Here is a 22,565-nt window from a genome sequence, read left to right as displayed (position 1 = left end):
TACAAAGACCAATTAACCAACCAGTACATCTTTGGACTGTGGGGGGGAAACCGGAGCACCCGGAGGAAACCCACACAATCTTGGGGGGAAAATACAAATTCCTTACAGGCAGTGGTGGGAATTGAACGCTGATCACTGGTACTGTAAAGTGCTGTGCTCACCACTGTGCTACTGTTCTGCCCTGACTTTGCACTGTATTTCATTATACCCTTCAATTAAAAATAAAATCAAAAGGATGTGACTTTTCAATTTTCATTCTAAGTATTCATAGTATGCATATTGCTAGGAGAAAAAACATTTAAAGTACGGCGCAGTTTAACGACTGTGTAAAATGCTCCTGCTTAGAGCAATGGTTGGTTCCTGCAGCTGTATGATATAAAAAAAACACTAAAGGAAGAGTTGGTTGTGTGTGGATAAACTACAGATACACATACACACACAACTAGTATGGTAAATCTTTAATTCATTGTTGTTTTTTTTCAGGGTCTCCAATGCAAAAGGAAAAATATAGCTTCAAGTAAGTAATTTTTAAAAATTTCTGTTTAATTTATTGTTACTGTTGGAATGGCTGAATAAATTGATGCTCCTCATATGAGGTCTGAACCCAAGTCTCTCAAGTTTCTTGTCCAGATAACGCTGCTGTTTCAAATGGAATACATTTCAAAGATTCTAGGTACATGTTTTATTAAAGTATGTCTGCAGTATACAACCCTGAGATTTGTCCTCCCACAGACAGTTACAAGACAAAGAACCGTGAAACCAACCTGTTCAAAGAGAAACATCAAACTCCCCTCCCCCACACACACAAAAAAATCACTCAATAGTGACAAAAACTGGGGGAAAACACAGAATATGAAACACAAAATCAAAAGGCACATTTCAGTTCAGTTCTGCTCAGTGTACATTATGTGCAGGCTGCCCTGATTCAAAAATTGTCCAAAAGTAGTAACACAAAACAGCAACCAGAACATCACTGACAATGAGATATTACTCGTGACTGAATTTGGCCAGGACAGGTCAGGATCGAATGTTGACACATCCCTGCAAGTACTCTAAGTGCTACACGTGTCTAAAAATGCTGTATGTTATGTTATTTTGCAGATTACAGAAGCTGCCTCCAACAACCACCATCCCTGCCCTCAAAAATCTTGGAGGACCTCAAGATATCCACAGTGTTGAAATGTGTAAAGGAAAAAGAATGTTCCATATTACTGAACATTGTGGGGACACTGATATTGAATGGTATTTTTTTTAATTAAAAATTGCTTTGAATAGAGAATTGCCTTAAAATTACTCCACTTTGCAAAGTGCTTCCATGTGCAGAAAAATAATTCTGAAGACTATTTATGCATTTTATTTTACATTACTGGAAAAAAATGTCTTGGTTTTTCCATCATCCACCAGTAACCTTTGCACAAGCCTTTGCAAAAGGCAAGATCCGCAACTCTTTCCAGCTGTTTATGTATTCCTGCATGCGTTTAACCACTCCTCAGCTGTATGTAACTGGGTGGAATACAGTATCTTGGCAGCCTTTTAGCCTGCCAGGGTGGTAAACTGGATAATTCCCTTGCTAGTCTAGCTTAGTGACTACAATGATATGCATGACTGTAATTGATTTTTACATATACAATTCATTGCATTTTTTACAGACAAGGTACGTGGCTTCCCTGTAGTTTCCTTTCCCTTCATTTTATAAAAAATAGACTCAGTAATTAAAATGACCCTTTCTGATTCAAACAGACTGATTTATAAGTAAGATAATTCTCTTTGGGCAATGAGCCATATGCCTTGCCCTATCCATTTGCCTGACATTGTTGTCAGTAAGTATTCTGAAATACTTATTTCCGAGGAAATTTAATATGGAAATTATTGAGACAATTATTCTTAAAGTCCTTTAATGATGAAGAAATGCACTTTGCCAATTGTCTTATTTCATCTTCAAAGATTTGAATGTAATTTCACTAAAATATTGGGTAATGTATAAATAACTTGTGCCAATCAAAGTACATTTATTATCAAAGCATGTATATGTCACCATATGTGACCCTGAGATTCATTTTCTTGCAGGCATTCACAGTAGCTACAAAGAAACATAATAGAATCAATAAAGAACTACAAACAGCCACTGTGTATTAGAAGACATACTGTGCAAATAGTAAAAAACGATAATAAGTATACCGTATTGTGTTAAAGTCTTAGGCTCATATGTATAGCTTGGGTGCCCAAGAATTTTGCACAGTACTCTATTTGTCAATGTGAAGCTGAGAGCGAGTTTTGTAAATCTGGAGGGAGCAAAGGATGTTGGGAATGGTGAGGTTGGAGCACTGTGGGAAGGGTGTGGGACAGGTGGCAGGAGTGTCAGGGGCAGGCACACCCAGCCCTTGAGACACCAGGCAAGATCATTTGATTCCAAACAATTGTCTTATTGATCAGTGCAGAATGTCTCTCTGGTGCTTCCTGCTCCTTCCCCTCTCCCTTCTCCTTTTCCCAACCATGATTCCCCTCTCCCTGCCCCCTTCCCACTCTCAATCCACAATAGAGACTCATATCAGAATCAGGTTTATCATCACTCACATACGTCATGAAATTTGTTTTGTTTTGTGACAGCAGTACAGTGCAATGCATAAAATTACTACCGTACTGTGCAAAAGTCTCAAACACCCTAGATACATATATATGTACCTCAGACTGTATAAGTAATAAATAATATTGAGAACATGCATTGTAGAGGTTTGAAAGTGACTGTATAGGTTGTGGAAGTGAGTGTTGAGATGAGTGAAGTTATCCACACTGCTTCAGGAAACTGATGGTTGTACTGGTTCTGAACCAGGTAGTGTGGGACTTAATGCTCCTGTACCTCAACCACTCCACTAAGTGCTTCAGCACTTACACTCAAGTGCTGAAGTCTATAGACCAACTAAATTTCTTTCAGATGTGAAAGCATTATTCCGTTTTCTTTCTGGAAGGTGAAATGATTTCAGCTAAAATCTGTGCCATATATCATGGGGGAATGAGGAGGGATGAGTAATGAATACTGTTTAGAATATTACACCTGTGTGTACTTCCTTTTGGTCAGTTTAGAGAGGACTGGAAATGAGGAAAATAATGGAGACAAAAGAGGAAAAAATTCAAAGTAAAATTTCTTGTGGGTATTCCCAATAAATCAGAATCGGGTTTAATATCACAGGCATATGTTGTGAAATTTGTTGTTATGCGATAGCAGTACATTGCAATACATGATAAAAAATGCATTGCAATAAGTATATACATTAAATAATTAAATTAATTAAGTGGTACAAAAATAGAAATAAAAAAGTGGTGAGGTAGAGTTCCTGGGTTCAATAACCATAAGATAATCACTGAAAGACCGCATACAACAGGGTGGACAACAGTCAGTGTTTTACTATATTCCAATGCTAACTGATTGCCTTGCAGAATGGAGACTGGCTAAATGTGGTTAGGTAGATTCTCACTTTTAGAATGCATTAAACCTCAAATGCCTTGGCTATATATTGTACAAAGATAACACTGAAGAGTAGACCATCCTCTACTCCTCGAATTCCCGTAGCTGGTCCGTCATCACCAAAGTGTCATATGTTTCACCGTTCTTGTGTTCCAGAACACATCCGTGGCGTGGAGATATGCTCTTTATCAGTCAGCACCTATCAATCCCAGTGCATAGCTGTGAAGTTCGATAGAAACGATTATAAGAAGTTTACTGCACAGCCTGTAAGTTTGAAACTATAAAATTCTCGAAGTTGATTAAACTAGGTACAAAATTAATGCAATTAAAATTCTGCTATAAAACTGCAAGCTCTAGAAGTTTGTCCAGCTATTACATTTTCGATGGCTGGAAGTGAAAACTGAAAACTGGGATACTGTGTTAGAAATCTTGGTGAATAACAGTGGCCCGGGTATAGCCGGTTAAAGTGTGGAACTTAATTGTTTTCATGCCCACACGATCGTGACTTCAGCAAGTGTGCAGTCGAAGAAAGATATCATGAATGTACTTGGCAAGAGTAGTCTCTGTATCAGGACAGATGCTGTTTCAGATGATGATGAATATTGGTAGGTCGGGTTGAGGCGTTTGATGTTGTGGTGTTTGTTGAACTTGGCAATTAGCTTGCAGACATTTCATCCTCAGTGTGCAGTTGTTGGTGCTTCTTTCTGGGAGTGATCGCGTTTATATAGGCCCCCGTTTGCTATTTCAACATATCAAAACAGACGCCATGTTAAAATTAACATTTTAATTCTGATCCCCATTCCCGTTCCGATACGTTGGCCCACGGCCTCCTCTTGTGCCAAAACGAGGCCACCCTCAGGATGGCAGAGCAACACCTTGTATCCCATCTGGATAGCCTCCAGTCTGATAGCATGAATATCAATTTCTCCTAAAGGCAAAACAAAAATCCCTTCCCCTCCACTCTTCTTCTATTCCCCACTCTGCCCTCTTACCTCTTCTCACCTGCCCATCACGTCCCCCTGGGTACCCTGCTCTTCCCCCTTCGCCCATGGTTCTCTGTCCTCTCGTATCAGATTCCTTCCTCACCAGCCCTTTACCTTTCCCACCTACCTGGCTTCACCTATCACCTTCCAGCTAGCCCCCTTTCCTCCCCCCACCTTTTCATTCTGACGTCTTTCCCTTTCTTGTTCAGTCCTGAAGAAGGGTCGTGGCCCAAAACGTCAACTGTTTATTCATTTCTGTGGATGCGGCCTAGCCTGAGGTCCTCCAGCATTTTGTGTGTGTTGCCTAAGATACTTTAGGATGTTAAAAGCTGCTATTGGAATACACAGTTCTAAACTTCACTCTCATTATTTTTAACTGTCCATCTGACTGAGTCATTTGGACTTTGCTGTACAGGAATGTGTCTCTGACTGCCAAGAACCTCAACATATCCATGATTTTGCAGGACTGAGCTAAGTTCAACTAATGGCAAGTGCTCAGGGAAAAAGATGACAAAGCCAGAATGAACTTCTTCGCAATTCCCAAAGATAATGCATGTCGTTCAACTATTGTGCCATTTATTACTGGGGGAGGGGGTGAGAACTGGATTTAGTTCAAGCTGGGAACCTCAAGTTTAATAACTTGTTACATACAAATTACTACAGTACTGTGTAAAAAAATACCCTATATATAGCTAGGGTGCCCAATACTTTTGCACAATACTGTAATAATTTTATGGATTGCACCACTCTGACATGGACCAAATGGCCTAATTCTGCTCATATATCTTCTGATCTGCAATGATAATTGTTACATTTCCTTCTCAAAGCAATAAGTTCAATAATAAATGTCAACACTTTATATTTTGAGAAGGAAATGGAAGTATCCTCTAAATTAGACCCAAGCATGTTAAATGTTAAATGTTTAACCTAGGGCATGTTAAATAAGACTTTATGTAATGCTGAAAGGATCCAAATTTTGCACTGTTTGGAATTTCCTGAAATTATTTAAAGTCAGCAAAATAGTTAACAACATATCATTCATCTGTCTTACATCACTAAAGGCGGGGCAGTGAAAACAATACAATAGCTTTACTCCAAAAGTCCTAAGATGTTCTCTGACTTTATACATTTATGGAGAGCCCAACCAAAGATATAGATTCATTGCTACTCAAGATAAAATTCCGAGATTCATCTGCACTTCTGAGATTTTGATACTAAAATCTAATTACTACATCAAAGTTCAAAGTAAATTTATTATTAAAGTAAATGCGTATATGACGCGATATAGAACCCTGAGATTTGTTTTCTTGCAGACAAGGGCAGCACGATAGCACAGTGGTTAGCACAATGCTTTCCAATACATTCTCCCTCTGGGTGCTCCAGTCTCCTGCCACAGTCCAAAGACCTACTGGTTGGTAGGTCATTGTAAATTGTGTTGTGATTAGGCTAGGATTAAATTGACGGATTGCTGGGCTGCATGAGTCGCAGGGCCGGAAGGGTCTGTTCCACGCAGTATCTCAGTTCATAAATAATACTCAGTAAATCCAATAACCATAATAGAATCAATGAAATACTGCACCCAACAGGGCAGACAAACAGCCAATATGCAAAAGACAGCAGATAGTGCAAACACAAAAGAAAACATAGGAAATAATAATAAATAAGTAATAAATATTGAGAACATGAGGTGATGAGTCCTTGAAAATGAGTCCATAGGTTGTGGAAACAGTTCAATGTTGGGGCAAGTGAAGTTATCCACACTGGTTTAAGAACCTGTTGGTTGAGCTGTAATAACTGTTCCTGAACCTGGTGGTGTCATGATTGGATGTTGAAGATCCAAAAGTAAGATACTGATATTTAGTTTTGGAAAGAGGACTAACAGACAGGGGGTTAAGCCACACCTCACCTTTTGTGGAGTAGTTTTATAGATGAATGAATCAATACTATAAACGTTTGTAATTTCATACCTTGTTAAATGCCATACAATAAGGAGCTTAACATTTATCATCCAGACTTGTATAGTTACGTTATCTCTGTTGATATATTTTCTTTTGAAGTACTTTCATTGATCATGTCATCAATTTGATAATAATAGGGAAGTTCCTAGTGGCCAGGTTTGTATTTTTTGAATTTGTTGTATCAGATTCCTGCCTCGGGTTCTTTTACAGACAGTATTTCCCAAGGTGCTTACCTTAAAAGATCACAGCAAGCGTTTGGTGACATTGCCTTCAGTGCTTGCAATGAAAAATCTGTCATTTGAAGATCTCTCTTCTTCAGCTGATTTGAGTTTGGCAATATCAAGATCAAAGAGTTTTTAGTCTAAATCTTCAATCTTCTTTGTAACTTTTACTCCACACAAGTTTAATTCAAACTTAGAAAGTGAAATTCTGTTTTCATGAACATGTTCAATTGAGTTAATTACCTATAATATTTGTAATTCTTTCAATACAGGTGTTTATTGAATATGATTGCTTCAGTACTTCAATGGCTGACTATAATTCTGTAGCAATTAAAACAATCCCTCACTATTGTGATGTTTTTCTGAAACAAGAGCATCAAGTAGAAGGTAAAAATAAGGCAACGTTGTGTGTTATCTCATATCAAGCTATACTTCAATAAATACTGAATTATTTCTGATGTAATTGTTTCTTTATTGTGTTGATGGTGTGGAATTGTGAACACTACCATGGCTTAAATTGACTAAAATGACTATTTTTGACTAAATCAGAATCGGGTTTAATGTCACTGGCATATGTCGTGGAATTCTGATTCTGATTCTGAAATCACAGTCTAGTGTTGTAAACAATTCTAGTATAACCGGCTCTGAATATCAAATCAAGATAGTGTCCCATGTGCTTTATCAGCAACTTCTTCATCCTGTCTTGATGGCTTTAAGGATGTGTGAACATACACCCAAGTTCCTGTTTCCACTCAATATCCATTATTTATTGCTTGTCCTTGAATTTTGGGTAATTTTTCATACGGGTGAAAATAGACAATGTTTCCACAGTTTAACTTTAAAGACGTCTCCAGTGAAAATGATGAAAAGCATAATTCCACACCTTTTCGGACTTGAGCTGCTCTCCTCTACCCCTTTGTTCTAACCAATCACATCACAACCGCAACTGTCTCGGCCCAGGGGTCTTAAAACATCGTCAGCACCGTCAAACCTGCTGACTCCCCTCATGGTCCTGGTGGACAGCTTTCTCCTGTTTGACCTTTGGCCCTTGCCCTGCCAGTCAGCTATCAACACTGGAAGTTAAATGAGCTGGGAACTAAAACCCTTCTTTAGCCTTGGGACAACAAAAATAATTACAGCTTTTAATTGATGCATGTAAAACTTTTAAAATTTAGATTTTTGATCTAAAGTGGAAGCAAATCTAAAACATTAAAGTATTGTTGACTACAATTCTTGTAAAATAATGGTATCATAAGAAATTAATTGACATCTTATCTAATTTTAGATTGTACAAATAAGGATATTGGACGAAATATCCCATCTTGCATGGGTACGGTAATATTATCTACTGTGTTTTATAATTCTTGTCGTTAAGCTTGGATATTTAATCGCTTTCTTTCTGATTAATTCCAGATGCCCCTCAGTTTATACTCTTTAATTAAAGCATTAATAGGGAATATATACTTTTCTGTCTTATAAAAGAACCTAATGTTGCTGGGGAGACTAATTTTGTTTCTGCCTGCTTCCTCGTGTCAAGAAGTACATAGTTTGGCCTGGTTCTTCATGACACTGGCATGCTGAAGCTTATTCTGAAGTGTGTGGGAATTAGTTAGTAAAGACACCAAAGCATAATTTTCAGTGCCATCATGGAGAAAATGATATAATATCACAAAGAAATGAAAATATGTACTTCTCCCAAAGTTTGCATTTAATATGAATGAATTATGTTTCTCAAACTGGATATTATGAATGTAGGGTTTTTTGATATTAGAAACAGTTCAAAGTAAATTAATTATCAAAGTACATATACATCACCAGATACAACCCTGAGATTGATTTTCTTGTGGGCATTGTCAGTAAACCTATAGACCAATAACCATAACAGAATCAATGAAAGACCACCCAACTTGGGCGTTCAACCAGAGTGCAGAAAGACAACAAACTGTGCAAATTACAAAAATAAAGTAATAATAAATAAATAAGCAACAAGTATCAAGAACGTGAGATGAGAAGTCCTTGAAAGTGAGTCTAAAGGTTGTGAGAAGATGCCCTGGGTCCATAGGTTGTGGGAGAGGATGCTGTTTTCCTGCCACAGGGTTTCATGTAGATGTGCTCAGTGGTGAGATGTGGAAGTTATTGGTAAAATTCAAAGTATGTCACCATATACTACACTGAAATTCATTTTCTTGTGGGCATTCTCAGTAGTAAATCCCAAAAACGTAATAGAATCAATAAAAGACCACACCCAACAGGATGGACAAACAACCAATGTGCAAAAGACAACAAACTGTGCAAATACAAATGAAAATGATCTAATGATAAATAAATAGGCAATAAATATTGAGAACATGAGACAAAGAGTCCTTGAAAGTGAGTCCATAGGTTGTGGGAACAGTTCAGTAATGGGGTGAGTGAAGTTGAGTGAAATTATCCACAGTGGTTCAAGAGCTTGATGTCTGAGGGGTAGTAACTGTTTCTGAACCTGGTGGTGTGAAGCTCCTGTACCACCTTCCTGATGGAGGAAATGAAAAGAGAGCATATTCTGGGTGGTGGGGGTCCCTGATGATGGATGCTGCTTTCCTGCAAAATCACTCTGTGTAGATGTGCTCAATGGTGGGGAGGGCTTTACCCTTGATGATCAGCAGTTAGGATTTCAATAACAATTTTATTACCATTTATTCTTCCTTTTCAGTTGGTAAATTAGACTACGAAATTAACAAATACCAGAAGACATTATCGGTCCAAGTTTCGGACTTCCCTGAACATCATGCCTACCATGTGCGCTTATGCCTGAAATGGTTTATCTGTGAGGATATGGGAATGAGTGCATCGGTAATTGTTCATCACTTTACTTCAATATAAATTTTATTTCTCCTGAAAGCATAGGCCACAAAGTATGAGCAGACTGTTCCGGGTGGTTTAAGCATAGTGGAACGCTCGCCAGACCTGGGATACCAGCTTTCATTGGGAACATGGGAATATCTACAATTTTTTTAATGTAATGCACTGAGCTCTTGTAAGGTCAAGAAATGTCACATAGACCTTCCAGCCTTGGTATCAGGTTAACAATACTCTCATTAGGTTAGGAAATTAAGCCTTGGCAACAGAAAATAATTTAAAAAAAACAATTGCAAGCAGCAGCCATAGATCCCTCCAAACCCAGAAATAAGATCACTAGAGGCCCTCCACTGGGGTTGACCCAGCTGTCTATGTGATAAGCAAGCCAGGACAGTAAGATATGGAGAGCAAGCTGTCGCCCATGCAGCAACTGCCACACCCCCCTCCCCCCCAACGCATCTGATGAATCCAAAGGAATGGCAGAGATTGATACAGTTTGGCACCAGTGGCATCGCAGGAGTTGCCAGTCAGTGTTGAACTCAATGTAGGGACTCTAGCCTCTGATTTTTCCTCAGGGTTTACTCCCAAAGACTTGCCCATGAGTGGATATAGCTGTGAGGCAGCTGAGGTTTGAGATTAGAGTTTTCCTTCTATGATGAGCTGCCAACCATGGCTGACGAGACTCATTTGCCTGGAGTGACTGGTTTTAAGGTGCCAGTAACCCGCTTTTGCCCCATCTCCTGTCAGTAGAAAGGATTCCACCGGGTTTAGTAGCTAAGCCACATGTAAAGGCCAGGAGCTGGACTTCTCAGAGAATATTTGAGATGCACACCATTAGGAGCATTTAACAGGTGGTGGGAGCTTATCCCCACTTCCCTCCCCCCCAACCCGCCCTGGCTAAGACAACCTTAGGGAACTAATAAGATCACTCATAATTTTACAACTCAGTCTGGCCACAAATTTAAACATTTTAAAGATAACTTGCAACAATTCTGGCTGAATACCTACTAGTTTCAGTGAGGCACTGCTGGTATATTAACAGTGGAATTTTTCAGAGAATACCTAGACACCAAATCGACCCACAGCTTGTTCTTTTAGAGGCAGGCAGAAGTTTTTCCCACTGACACATGGACAATGGGTAACCGGGAAGAATCTAGGCATGTCCAGGTTCTGCACTGACGTGGTGAATTTCCAAAGTATTCATTTGACTCACTTTTCTTTCACATATTTTGATACTTTATGTCTATTGTGAAGTTGGTAAAATATCTTTTCTTTTGCAGATTAAGGAAGATGACCCCAAAAATGTCACTTTACAGTATACTCAGATACTGCCCTGTCTGTGCATTGAGGTAGGACTACTACTCACGATTCAATTCAATTCAAAAGTTTAATTGTCATTCAACCATACATGAATACTCATGAATACAGCTAAATGAAATAGTGTGACTTTGGGGTCAAGGTGCAAAATGCAGTACCAGCAGTCACACACAGCGTAAGCACAAATGGTGTCACGATAAAATGGTGCCGCAATAGAAGAATGCAGACTTGCGCATCAATGTACAGTCAACCACAATAGAGCTTGTCTTCTGCTGAGCGAACACTCGGGAGTGGGGGCGACAATGGGGAGCAGCACTGACTCCAGCTTGGATGCCACACCACACAGCCCCTGGTGGAGTGCACAGGCTCCACTGTGGCCCGAGGCCTAGACCTTGCACATACAAGATAACCAGCACATATAGAATGTCAGTAAAGTACAACCATGCAAAATATATATGTATATAGTCGAAACCCTTTGGTCCCTTGAAATCTTCAGTCAACCATACTCTCAGATACTACCCTGTCTGTGCATTGAGGTAGCCCTGCTGCTGTGGTCATTTGAAGATATTTTTAATATGAATAAAGGACAGTTCTAAATCAACTATTTAATGTATGATGTTCTGTAACTGTAAAAGAAACCTAATATTTTGTTGAAATGATTCGGCATATTTAATTTTCTCTTCACTTTATTTGTGTTGCAAAATCTGACCTAGTTAAAATTCCTAAAATTGCACAATAAAAATTTGCAAGCCAACTTAAGTTGTCTTCGGCTAGAATTTCCAAACACAAATAAGCCACTTACGCATGCTGTCAATTTGTAGAAATGGTAACACACTCTAAATACTGGAGGAACTGAGCAGGTTTGGAAATGAATAAATAGTCTAATTTTTTTGGGCAGAGACCCAAAAGGTATAAGCTTACTATTTTCAACCCCCATTTCTATTTTTCCAGAATTGGATTTCAGACAAGTATCATTCTAGTATGAAAAAAGCAAGGCTTTGCAAGGGGTTGTGAGTTTTAATATTGTTACTTGGGTAAACCAAAGCAATCACTGTAAATAAGATAGCTGCAAAATCTTTGACGGGTTGCAGGACTTGCTAGCTGTCGAACTTCCAAGAACTTTGGATGTTATTAAAAATGATAAATTCCTCAACTTGGTGACACACAGGGATAGGGGTGATGTAAATAGCTGATGCTTGTTGTGTAAGCCTCAGGAATTTATGCAGAACAGCTGACATTTTCAAACAATAGAATTCTCCTCAGATTTCCATTCAGTGCAGCTAAAATTTGTTTTCCAACCTAATTATTTTGTATTCTCTTTTGCTTTTGAGAAATCTGAATATACCTTTGTTATATTTCCAGGGCTGGTCAGTACTTCCTGATGCTAGAAGGATACAACTTTGTCCATTTAAAAACTGTAAGTTTCAGAACTTACTAAAATGATAATTTTTGTGTATTTGAACCAAACAGAGCAGTGATCAAAGTGAATACTGATGGGAGTTGTGTCTAATGCAGTCAATGAAATGGATTATCAAATGGGGGGGGGGGGGTCCAATTAGACATAAGACCATAAGACATAGGAGCAGAATTAGGCCATTTGGCCCATCGAATCTGTTCTGCCATTGCATCATGGCTGATCCACTTTTTCTCTTGGCGCCAATCTCCTGCCTTCTCTCTGCATCACTTCATGCCCTGACTAATCAAGAATAGGTCAACCTCTGCCTTAAATATACCAAATAACTTGGCCTCTACAGCCCCCTGTGACAACAAATTCCACAGATTCACTGCCCGCTGGCTAAATAAATTCTTCCTCTTCTCCATTCTGAAAGGATGACTCTCCATTCTGAGGCTGTGTCCTCTGATCCTAGACTCCCCCTCCAAAGGGAAGATTCTCTCCACATCCACCCTATCAAGGCCTTTCAACATTCGATAGGTTTCAATGAGGTCACCCCTCATTCTTCTGAATTCGAGTGAGTAGAGATCCAGAGCCATCAAACGCTCCCCATGTGACAAGCCATTCAATCCTGGAAACATTTTCGTAATACACTTCCAATGCAAGTCATGGGTGGAGAGACTTTCTATTGATGCTTTGTTTCCTTATCCCAGTGCAGCCTGTTCAGAGCTATTTGTGTGCAAGAGGCCAACGTGTTTAAAACGTAGATGGATTACATCCAAAATTACATTTGTCTGTGGTCTCTGTGATGATTCACAATAGTTCCGGATCAGGTTTCCAAAAGTGCCTAAAGTAGGATCTCTACCCTTGTGCGAAGGGTGGGTGGAGGGAGGCTTCAGGGCTTCCTTGTTTCTATCATTCATTCTATGGGATCTCTTGTTTCACGGATGTCTGTGAAGAGTACAAATTTCAGGTTGTATCCTGTATACATTTGCCGATATTAAGTGAACCTTTAAACCTTTACTCTTCAGGAATAACTAGATTATTACTTCAGTTAACTTGTGTATAAAAAAATTTTGGTACAGACTGTATTGAAGCCCAAGAAATTGCAATGAATGCCATCGTATTGATGCAATGTCATGTAAAAGAATTTCGCCAGCATAACACAAATCACTACTTTAAGCAACACTGGGACCACTTTAATCACTTTGCACTTTATTTATTTAGAGATATAGTGCAGAATAGGCTCATCCATCCCTGCAAGTCTTGCTGTCAGCAACCCCTAATGTTAATCCTAGCCTAATCACGGGACCATTTACAATGACCAATTAACCTTCTAACCACTATATCTTTAGACTCTGAGAGGAAACCCATGCATTCCACATTGAGAACGTACAACTTCCTTGGGGGATGCTGGGATTGAACTCTGAACTCTGAACTCCGAGCTGTAATGGCGTCATGTTACCTGCTACGCTACCGTGGCAGCCACTAAATGGACTTTTTTTTGTTCCAATTGTGTTCTGACTTGGAAAATAGTATGTAGTTTATATTTAATTTATGATTTTATTATGAATACTGTTTATATGATGCTGTGTCCCAGTGATGCTGCTGCAGGTAATTTTTCATTGCACTCATGCATACACGTAGTTGTGCAGATGATAATAAATGCGACTTTGACTTTTAATGCTGAGATAGAGAGGAGGGAATGCACTATATTTCAACAACTTTTAATTAATGCTGATTATTTTCAATCTTTTTTCTGATATCTGACTCAGATACGGAAGAACTCTGGAATGAGTTAACATACAATCGCGAACTGCAGGAGTTGTCATGGCAACCATCCTGCCCTGTAGATGTTCTCGTTAACCTCTGTTGGATGGGTGAAAGCGAAGAGAATTGCGTTGATATACAGAACTCCTTCCACAAAAAAGTACAACAAAAGGTAAAGGAATGGAATTAGAAAAAAAGATGACAAAATCTCACATTTTATTTTTCTAGGACCTATTTGGCAAGGTAAGTAAGGAGAAACTATGTTTACAAGTTGATCTGTTAGTAACCTGGAGGAAATATATTGGGGAATAATTTCAAAGGAGGGAAGGGAAGCAACTGCACTAACCAATGCACCATCATGTTGCCTTGCCATAACTGTTCATCTTTCTGGTTCAAAGTTTAAAGTAAATATATTATCAAAATACATATATATCAACAAATAAACCCTGAGATTCATTTTCTTCTGGACATACTCAATAAGTCTATAGAATAATAACCATAACAGAATCAGTGAAAGACCAGCCAACTAGGGTGATCAGCCAGATGCAGAAGACAACAAACTGTGCAAATACAAAAAGAAATAATAATAATAATAATAAATAAATAAGCTATAAATATCAAGAACGTGAGGTGAAGAATCCTTGAAAGTGAGTCTATTGTTTGCAGGAACATTTCAATGATTGGGCAAGTGAAGCAGAGTGCAAGAGAAACAAATGCCTCTCCTGACCCTACACCTCCTCCCTCACTACCACCCAGGGCCCCAACACTTCACCTGCGAGTCTGTAGGGCTCATTTAGTGTCTGGTGCTCCTATATCTCGGTGAGACCTGACATAAATTTGGGAGACAGTTTTGCCGAGCACTTGCGCTCCATTAGACAGTAAAAGCAGGATCTCCCAGTGGCCACCCATTTTAATTCCACTTCCGGTTCCCATTCATCGTGCCAGTCCATGGCCTCCTCTACTGCTGCGATGAAGTCATACTCAGGTTGGAGGAACAACATCTTTATATTCCATCTGGGTAGCCTCCAGCCTGATGGCATGAGCATCAATTTCTCAAACTTCCATTAATGCCCACCCCACCTTCACCATTCCCCATTTCCCTGTCTCACCCCATTTCCTTACCTGCCCTTCACCTCCCTCTGGTGCTCCTCCCCTTTTTCTTTCTTCCACGGCCTTCTATCCTCTCCTATCGGAATTCCCCCTTCTCCAACCCTGTATCTCTTTCACCAATCAACTTCCCAGTTCTTTACTTCTCCCCTCCTGGTTTCACCTATAACCTGGTGTTTCTTCTCCCCTCCCCCCACCTTCTATCTCTGACTCATGATCTTTTTCTCTCCAGTCCTGTTGAAGGGTCTCGGCCCGAAACATCGACCATACTCTTTTCCATAGATGCTGCCTGGCCTGCTGAGATTCTCCATTATTTTGTTTGTGTTCCTTAGATTTCCAGCATCTGCAGATTTTCTCTTGGTTTGTGAAGTAAAGTGAAGTTATCTTCTTTGGTTCAAGGGCCTGATGGTTAGGTCCTGAGGCTCCTGTACCTTCCTCCTGATGGTAGCAACGAGAAGAGAGCATATCCTGGGATGATGGATGCTGCTTCCTGTGATAGTGTTTCGTGTAGAAGTGCTGAGTGGTTGGGAAGGCTTTACCTATGATGGACTGGGCCTTATCCACCACTTGCTTAAGGAGTTTCTGTTGTTTCCATACTAGGCTGTGATGCGGCCAGTTAATAAGCTCCCTACTACATGTCTACAGACATTTGTTAAGGTTTTAGATGTCATTCCGAACCACTAAGAACTCCTGAGTAGAGGTGCTACTGTGCTTTCATTGCAATTGCACTTGTGTGCTGGCCCAGGACATGTCCTCCTAAATAACAGCACCTAGTAATTTAAAGTTGCTAACCTTATCCACCTCTGCTTCTACGATGAGGATTGGCTCATGGACCTCTGGTTTCATTCTCCTGAAGTCTATAATCAGTTCCTTGGTCTTGCTGACATTGAGTAAGAGGCTGTAGTTATGACACCACACAGCCAGATTTTCAATCTCCCTCCTATATTCTCTCCATGTTGCTGTTGCCTCTTCCCAAGTTCCACCTTTCAAGTACTTATGAGAGGTGAATTACGATGGCCGATAAACCTATTGACCGGAACGTCTCTGGAATGTAGGGGGATTGGAAGGTCCTGGATACAACCCACATGGTCACCGGGAGAAATGGCAAATTTCAGTCAAATAATACCTGATGGCAAGATTGATTCATGGTCGCTTTAGCTATGAAGCGGCTCCTTTACCAGCTGTGCCTCCATGCCATTCAAGTTGGAAGAGATGGGATTGGGTAGAAGGAGTTTTCACTGTGTTCTATAGAATGACTATTAACATTTGTGAATGCTGTGTACCCATTATCAGAACTTTTCAGCTGATCAGCCATCGGAGATCTTAAGATGTACCATATTGCAAAAATAGGTAGTAGACCATGGATTGGAGAGGTATGGAGGACTGTGCTCCAAATGTGAATTGATGGGTCTAGGCAGAAGAACTCTCTGGCACAGACCAGATAGGCCAAAGGCTGCTTCTGTGCTGTAGTGCTCAACGACTCTATGAGCAGGGTGCTGAAGCAGTAAAAGCCAAGTTAGGATGAACATTAGGAACCATTAATGGTAGATAGAATGAAAACATGGGTGGTGGGGTGGAGATACATCTCTACCAAAGGAGTTGTAAGGCACTCCTTCCCTCCACTAGCTGCAGGTCACCCTTGGGCAAAGTGTAGCACCTGCTTAGCCCCTCAATCAGGGTCACGTGTAACCATGGAGGCAGGTGGTGGATGGTTGGATGAGCATCTAGTGCACGTCACAAGTCCTAGTTATATGAGCACTGATGCCAGACAAACAATCTCTGAAGAGTATTGATAATGGCTAGTAAAGACACTGTCTGGAAGAAGACAATGGTAAACCACTTCTGTAGAAAAGTGTGCCAAGAACAATCATGGCCATTGAAAGAGAAAAGAATTTGAAGCAAATTAAAGACGGAGGGAAACCGTGATTGCCCACGTCATACGATATGGTACATAATGATGTTAATTATGAGAATGAAAACACTAAAATTCTGAGAATTCTCTGGGAACTTGTTGAACATTCCATTATTCGGGTTCACTTTGGAAGGATGAATAAAGACAGACTGTATGACCTTCCTCATGTAGATCTGAATTTTTAATGTATAATTTTCTTTACAAAAGTTAATTCTTGTAAATAATATTGGCTAATTCAATATCTTTGGTGAATAGGTCACGTATTCACGCATAGATCCGCATCCAAAGCTCTGCATGAAGGTAAGAGATTTTACAAACTTTCATGCTCAAATTTCCATTCATAACAGCAGCTGATTTTCTTTATCTCGTGCCCAACTCGGGAAAGCTGAGGTGGATATTGTTGTGCCTGCTGTCACTAGATTTTCAAGATCACTGAACAAAGTGTCGGGTCAGGATAATAGTTTCAGTCTTTTGAACTATAAATCCCCTTAACGTTTGATCTTGGGGGGTTCGCTCCATTATCACCTACAGAGTTGAGAATAAACCAATAAAGATAGAAATTAGAAAAGAGTTTGTATATTCAACTACCTTTAAGGGGAAGAGTATTTTTACTTTTCTTGAAAGCTGGTTTATATTATATTAATATTATAACGTATATTAATATTATTACTTTGGAGATACAGCGTGGATGAGGCTCTTCTTCCTCTTTGAGCCACACTGCCCAGCAACCCGTGATTTAAGCCGAGCTGAGTCACAGGACAATTTACAATAACCCATTAACCCACTATGGGTGGTGGGGTGGAGATACGTCTCTACCAAAGGAGGTGTAAGGTGCTCCATCCCTCCACTAGCCTGCAGATCACTCTTGGGCAAGGTGTAGCACCTAATTAGTCCCCCCGATCAAGGTCATGTGAAGAGGTGGTGGATGGCTGCGTATCACAAGTCCTGGATATGGGACCACTGACACCAGGCAAACAATCCCTGAAGGGTATTGGTAATGGCTGGGGTCACCCAGATGGTTAAGACACAGCCCAGAAGAAGGCAATGGCAAGCTACTTCTGTGGAAAAATTTGCCAAGAACAATCATGGTCCTAGACCGTGATCACCCATGTCATACGACATGGCACATAACGATGATGATGAATCAACCTACTAACCTGTACGTCTTTGGATTCTGGGAGAAACTGCAACTCCCGGGGAAAGCCGACAAATTTGTTACAGGTGATGTTGGAATTGAACTCTGAACTCCACCCTGAACAGTATTAGTATCATAGTAACCACCATGCTACTGTGGCACCCAAGTTTAAGCTTCCTTTACCTCATCAGTACAAATATAAAAATGTGCCTTTTACAGACATTTGCCATCTTTTTGTTTGATGTCACCCTAATCTATATGTAATATATACTTTAAACATTTTTCAGTTTACCATGGACAAACGTTCTTGGGTCAGATGTCCGTTTGTTTATGGATATTTACCAGGTAAATTTACACTTTACTCACAATGTGATGCAAGGGGGGAACGGGGGGGGGGAGCGCGTTGAGCCATGTTTATCTCTGGTTTCATTTCCAATCTGTTCTGTTACTAGTAACCTGACTGCACACAAATTCTGAGTCCTGTTGAGGGCTCCTGGCCAGAAGTGTCAACTGTTTATTCATTTCCATTGATGCTGCCTGACCTGCTGAGTTCCTCCAGAATTTTGTGTGTGTTGCTCTGCCTTTCCAGCATCTGCAGAATCTCTTATATTCGTCACATACAGAATTAGCAAGCAGGGCATCTGCAATTCAGATTTTGGGTTTACATGGAATTGTATGGAGTGTTGGACAAATGTGAAGGAGGTTGCTTCTTGACCAGGATCTCAGACTAGGTACAGGGCTCATGGACAACAGTGAATCCCTGCTCTCCTGTATGCTTAAGAACATAAGAGATATGAGGAGAATTAGGCCACTTGGCCCACTGAGCCATTCCTGTCCACTTCTGGTGCTTGGAATGCACCACAAGGCCCTGGAAAGGTACCATTAATGTTGCCTCTACAAAATTCTCCCAATTTGTTGGAAGGATAAACGAACCATACTAACAGGAGACATTGTGTCTCAATTTCTGTCACAGAAGAGATTATCAGATAGACAGGGGTAAAAAAAAAGAGTCAAGGCTGTTCTCAAAGCTGCCTTGAATATATGCAGCATTCTTACTGGTTCCTGGGATCTCTCTACATAACCACTCAAAGTGGAAGATGAGTGTTCAGGACAGAACCTTCAGAGCGCACAGAAGCCCTGCTCTCGGTACACAGTTTGTGAACTGGCACACTCTCTCTCCTCACCCGCCCACCTGCAGAAGAATCTGCATTTCCTAGACTGGCCTCACAGACCGGAGTGAAGCATACCATCCTCAATCCTGATGGTCTGTCCAAGAAGATCGCACGGAGCAGGAACGAGCCACTTGGCCTTGAGTCCATGCCAGAATTAATGTTCCACTTTGCTCTCCTTAAGTGTTTCTTCCTTGGAATATAGCCACGTAACAAACCCTGGTGAACTGTTTAATTTAAATAATAGGTTACACAGACATTTGAAATCAACATGTTAACAGAAGGAAGTGTTAACATTAGAAATGGACCAGAACACCGGGGTGGCACGGTGTCGTAGTGGTTAGCACAACGCTTTACATTACAGGTGACGCAGGTTCAATTCCCATCACCGGCTGTGAGGAGTTTGTATGTTCTCTCCGTGACCAGGTGGGTTTCCTCCCACAGTCCAAAGACATACCGGTTGGTAGGTTAGTTGGTCATTGTAAATTGTCCTGTAATTAGGCTGGGATGAAATGGGGGAGGGGATTGCTAGGTGGAGCAGCTTGAAGGGCCACAAGGGCCTGTTCCCTGTGGTAGCTCAACAAATAAACCGAGTATGATGGAAAGCTTGGAGATCTGCATTTATGAGTAGAGTTGTTATTGTTTGAGGTGAGGGAGACAGAGGTATAACTGACGTATATAAATTTGTTAGAAGTCCAGGTAGGATAAACAGTGCTTACATTAGGATCAAGTTAATCAAGTAATGGGACTTTGATTTAAATTAGTTTGCAGCAGGATAAAAGAGGATTTGAAAAGAAAATATTTCACTCAACAAAGGATGAACTCTTGAAGAGTTGTAACTTGCTGTACCATGGAACAAGAGCCGGGAAGAGGGTTAATTCACTCTTTATGTTGGTCAATACGCTGGTGATAGGCTGAATGGTCTTCTTATTTATTTGTTTGTTTACTTGTCCATCCATCCAGAGCAGACTAGGCTCTTTCAGACCGTCAAGCAGCACCACCCCAGCAACCCATGACACGCCGATTTAACCCTAAGCTAATTACAGGACAATTTACAATGACCAATTAAGCTAACCGGTATGTTTTTAGACTTTTGGAGGAAACGAAAGCACCTGGAGAAAACCTACATGTTCCATAGGGAGGACATACAATAGTCTCCTCCCAGAGGATGCTGGGATTGAACTCTGAACTCTGACTCTCCGAGCTGCAATGGTGTTGTGCTAACTGTTGCACTACCGAGGCATCCATAAATGTGCCATAAAAGTTCTGATTCTAGGGAATTGCACCCCATGATTATTATCTTGTGGCCGAATGGTGCAGCTGTTGTACAGTGACCTAGCTTTGATCTGTGGGTGCTGTCTGTGAGGAGGATGCATGTTCTTCCCATGCTCATCTGTTTTCTTGTTGCACATCTCTCACACAAAATGCTGGAGGTACTCAACAGGCCGGGCAGCATCTATGGGAATGAATAGATCGTCGGTATTTCAGGCTGAAACCCTTCTTCAGGTCTGGGAAGGAAGGGGGAAGATGCCAGAATAAAAAGGTGGGGGGAGGGGAAGGAGGCTTGCTGAAAGGTGGTAGGAGAAGCCAGGGAGGGTGGAAAAGATCGAGGGCTGGAGAAGATGACATCTGATAGGTGAGGAGAGTGGACTATAGGAGAAAGGGAAGGGAGACGGAACCCAGGGGGAAGTAACAGGCAGGCGAGAAGACGTTAAGAGTCAAAGTGGGGAATAAAGGAAGGAAATTTGTTTACAGAAAGGAGAAATCAATATTAATGCCATCAGGTTGGGGGATACCCAGATGGACTGTAAGGTGTTGCTCCTCCCCCCCCCCGAGGATGACCTCATTTTGGCACAAGAGGAGGCCATAGACAGACATGCCTCACATTGCCTAAAACTGTGCTGCTAGTTTAATTAACTACTGTAGAATTGTCCTTGTATAAGTAGGTGGCAGGAAGATCAACAGGGAACTGAGGGACATGTGGGAGACAATCAGTTTGTTAGGAAATGAGCGGGGGCCGCGACTGAAAGAAATTGTCCGAGAGCTGGCGTGGACCTGGTGGGTAAGATGCCTCCTCCTGTGTTCTGAGAAATAGTACTATGCAAAAGTCTTAGGCACATATACTGTACCGTATATAGCTAGGGTGCGCAGGACATTTGCACAGTACTGTAGTAGTATTATGCTTTGCACTGTATTGCTGCTGCAAAAAAAACAAAATTCATGGCGTGAGTGATGATAAACCCGATTCTGATATGGGTCTCTATTGTGGACTGAGGGTGGGAAGGGGGCAGGGAGAGGGGAATCATGGTTGGGAAAAGTGGAAGGGAGAGGGGAGGGATTGGGAAGTACCAGAGAGACATCCTGCAATGATCAATAAACCAATTGTTTGGAATCAAATGACCTTGCCTGGTGTCTCAGAGCTGGGTGGGTCTGTACCCACACCGCACCCCTCCTGCAGTGCTCCACCCTCACCAATCCCAACATTCTTTTTCACCCACCAGATTTACAAACTCGCTCTCATTCCACATTGACAAGCAGAGTACAACATAAGTAACAAAATATTAGTGAAATGTTCTTGCTTATAGATATCCAAGGAGAGTAATAACTTTTACTGCTATGCCCTCTGAATTTGAATAGTTTCCTTACATTTGTTGAGATTTGGGACCAAGAAAGCCCTTCTAACACTAAATAAGTTGGAACAACATTTCAGATTGCTGAGTTAAATTCCCAGTTTTGAAATGATGGGTATTTTTGTATTTTATTTTGGGCTGCTGTGCAGTGAAGGTTGAAGTGGGGTGAGTAATTCAAAAGATTTGTTAGTAACTTGAGAAAACTGCCAATAACGACCTGAGGCAAGGAAATCTCCCTGCATGTTGTGTGGGTAAAACACCTGCAACATTGTGCAAAAGGAAAACGATTGGCTAAAAAACAAAAACATTTAGTGAAAAAGTACCCGGATGCCCTGTTCAAAACATGCAGTTCGTTAATGGATCACTAAAAATATGTAAACATGATCTGAGTGGGAAATGATAGGATGTATCAAAGATACAAGAGATTCTGAAGATGCTGGAAATCTGGAGCAACAGTTACAAAATATTGGAGGAATGCAACAGGTTGGGCGGCATCTATAGAAGAAAATGTGTAGGTGATTTTTAGGGTTGAGACCATTCTTTAGGATTGGAAAGGAAGGGGGCAGAAGCCAGAATAAGAAAGTGGGGCAGAGGGGGGAGGAAGAATATAAGCTGGCGAGTAATAGGTGAGAGCAGGTGAGGGGGAAGGTGGTTGGGTGGGGCAAGGGG

General features: G+C 40.8%; 1 protein-coding gene across 1 annotated transcript in view; it reads left to right on the top strand.

Annotated features, from left to right (window-relative positions):
- Positions 1-22,565, top strand: part of il17rel (interleukin 17 receptor E-like) — a 42,047-nt gene that overhangs the window by 7,747 nt on the left and 11,735 nt on the right. Inside the window, exons 2-12 of the mRNA XM_063072149.1 lie at positions 484-517; positions 1,102-1,242; positions 3,620-3,729; positions 6,898-7,012; positions 7,911-7,955; positions 9,318-9,457; positions 10,744-10,812; positions 12,143-12,197; positions 13,949-14,115; positions 17,218-17,262; positions 18,385-18,442. Coding sequence (XP_062928219.1) covers positions 484-517; positions 1,102-1,242; positions 3,620-3,729; positions 6,898-7,012; positions 7,911-7,955; positions 9,318-9,457; positions 10,744-10,812; positions 12,143-12,197; positions 13,949-14,115; positions 17,218-17,262; positions 18,385-18,442 — 979 coding nt within the window. The remainder of the gene's footprint in view (positions 1-483; positions 518-1,101; positions 1,243-3,619; positions 3,730-6,897; positions 7,013-7,910; positions 7,956-9,317; positions 9,458-10,743; positions 10,813-12,142; positions 12,198-13,948; positions 14,116-17,217; positions 17,263-18,384; positions 18,443-22,565) is intronic.

The sequence above is a fragment of the Mobula hypostoma genome, chromosome 20 (assembly GCF_963921235.1).
Source record: "Mobula hypostoma chromosome 20, sMobHyp1.1, whole genome shotgun sequence".
Classification (NCBI taxonomy): Eukaryota; Metazoa; Chordata; class Chondrichthyes; order Myliobatiformes; family Myliobatidae; genus Mobula; species Mobula hypostoma.
Note: the sequence above shows the minus strand (reverse complement) of the source record. Positions and strands in the feature narration are given on the sequence as shown.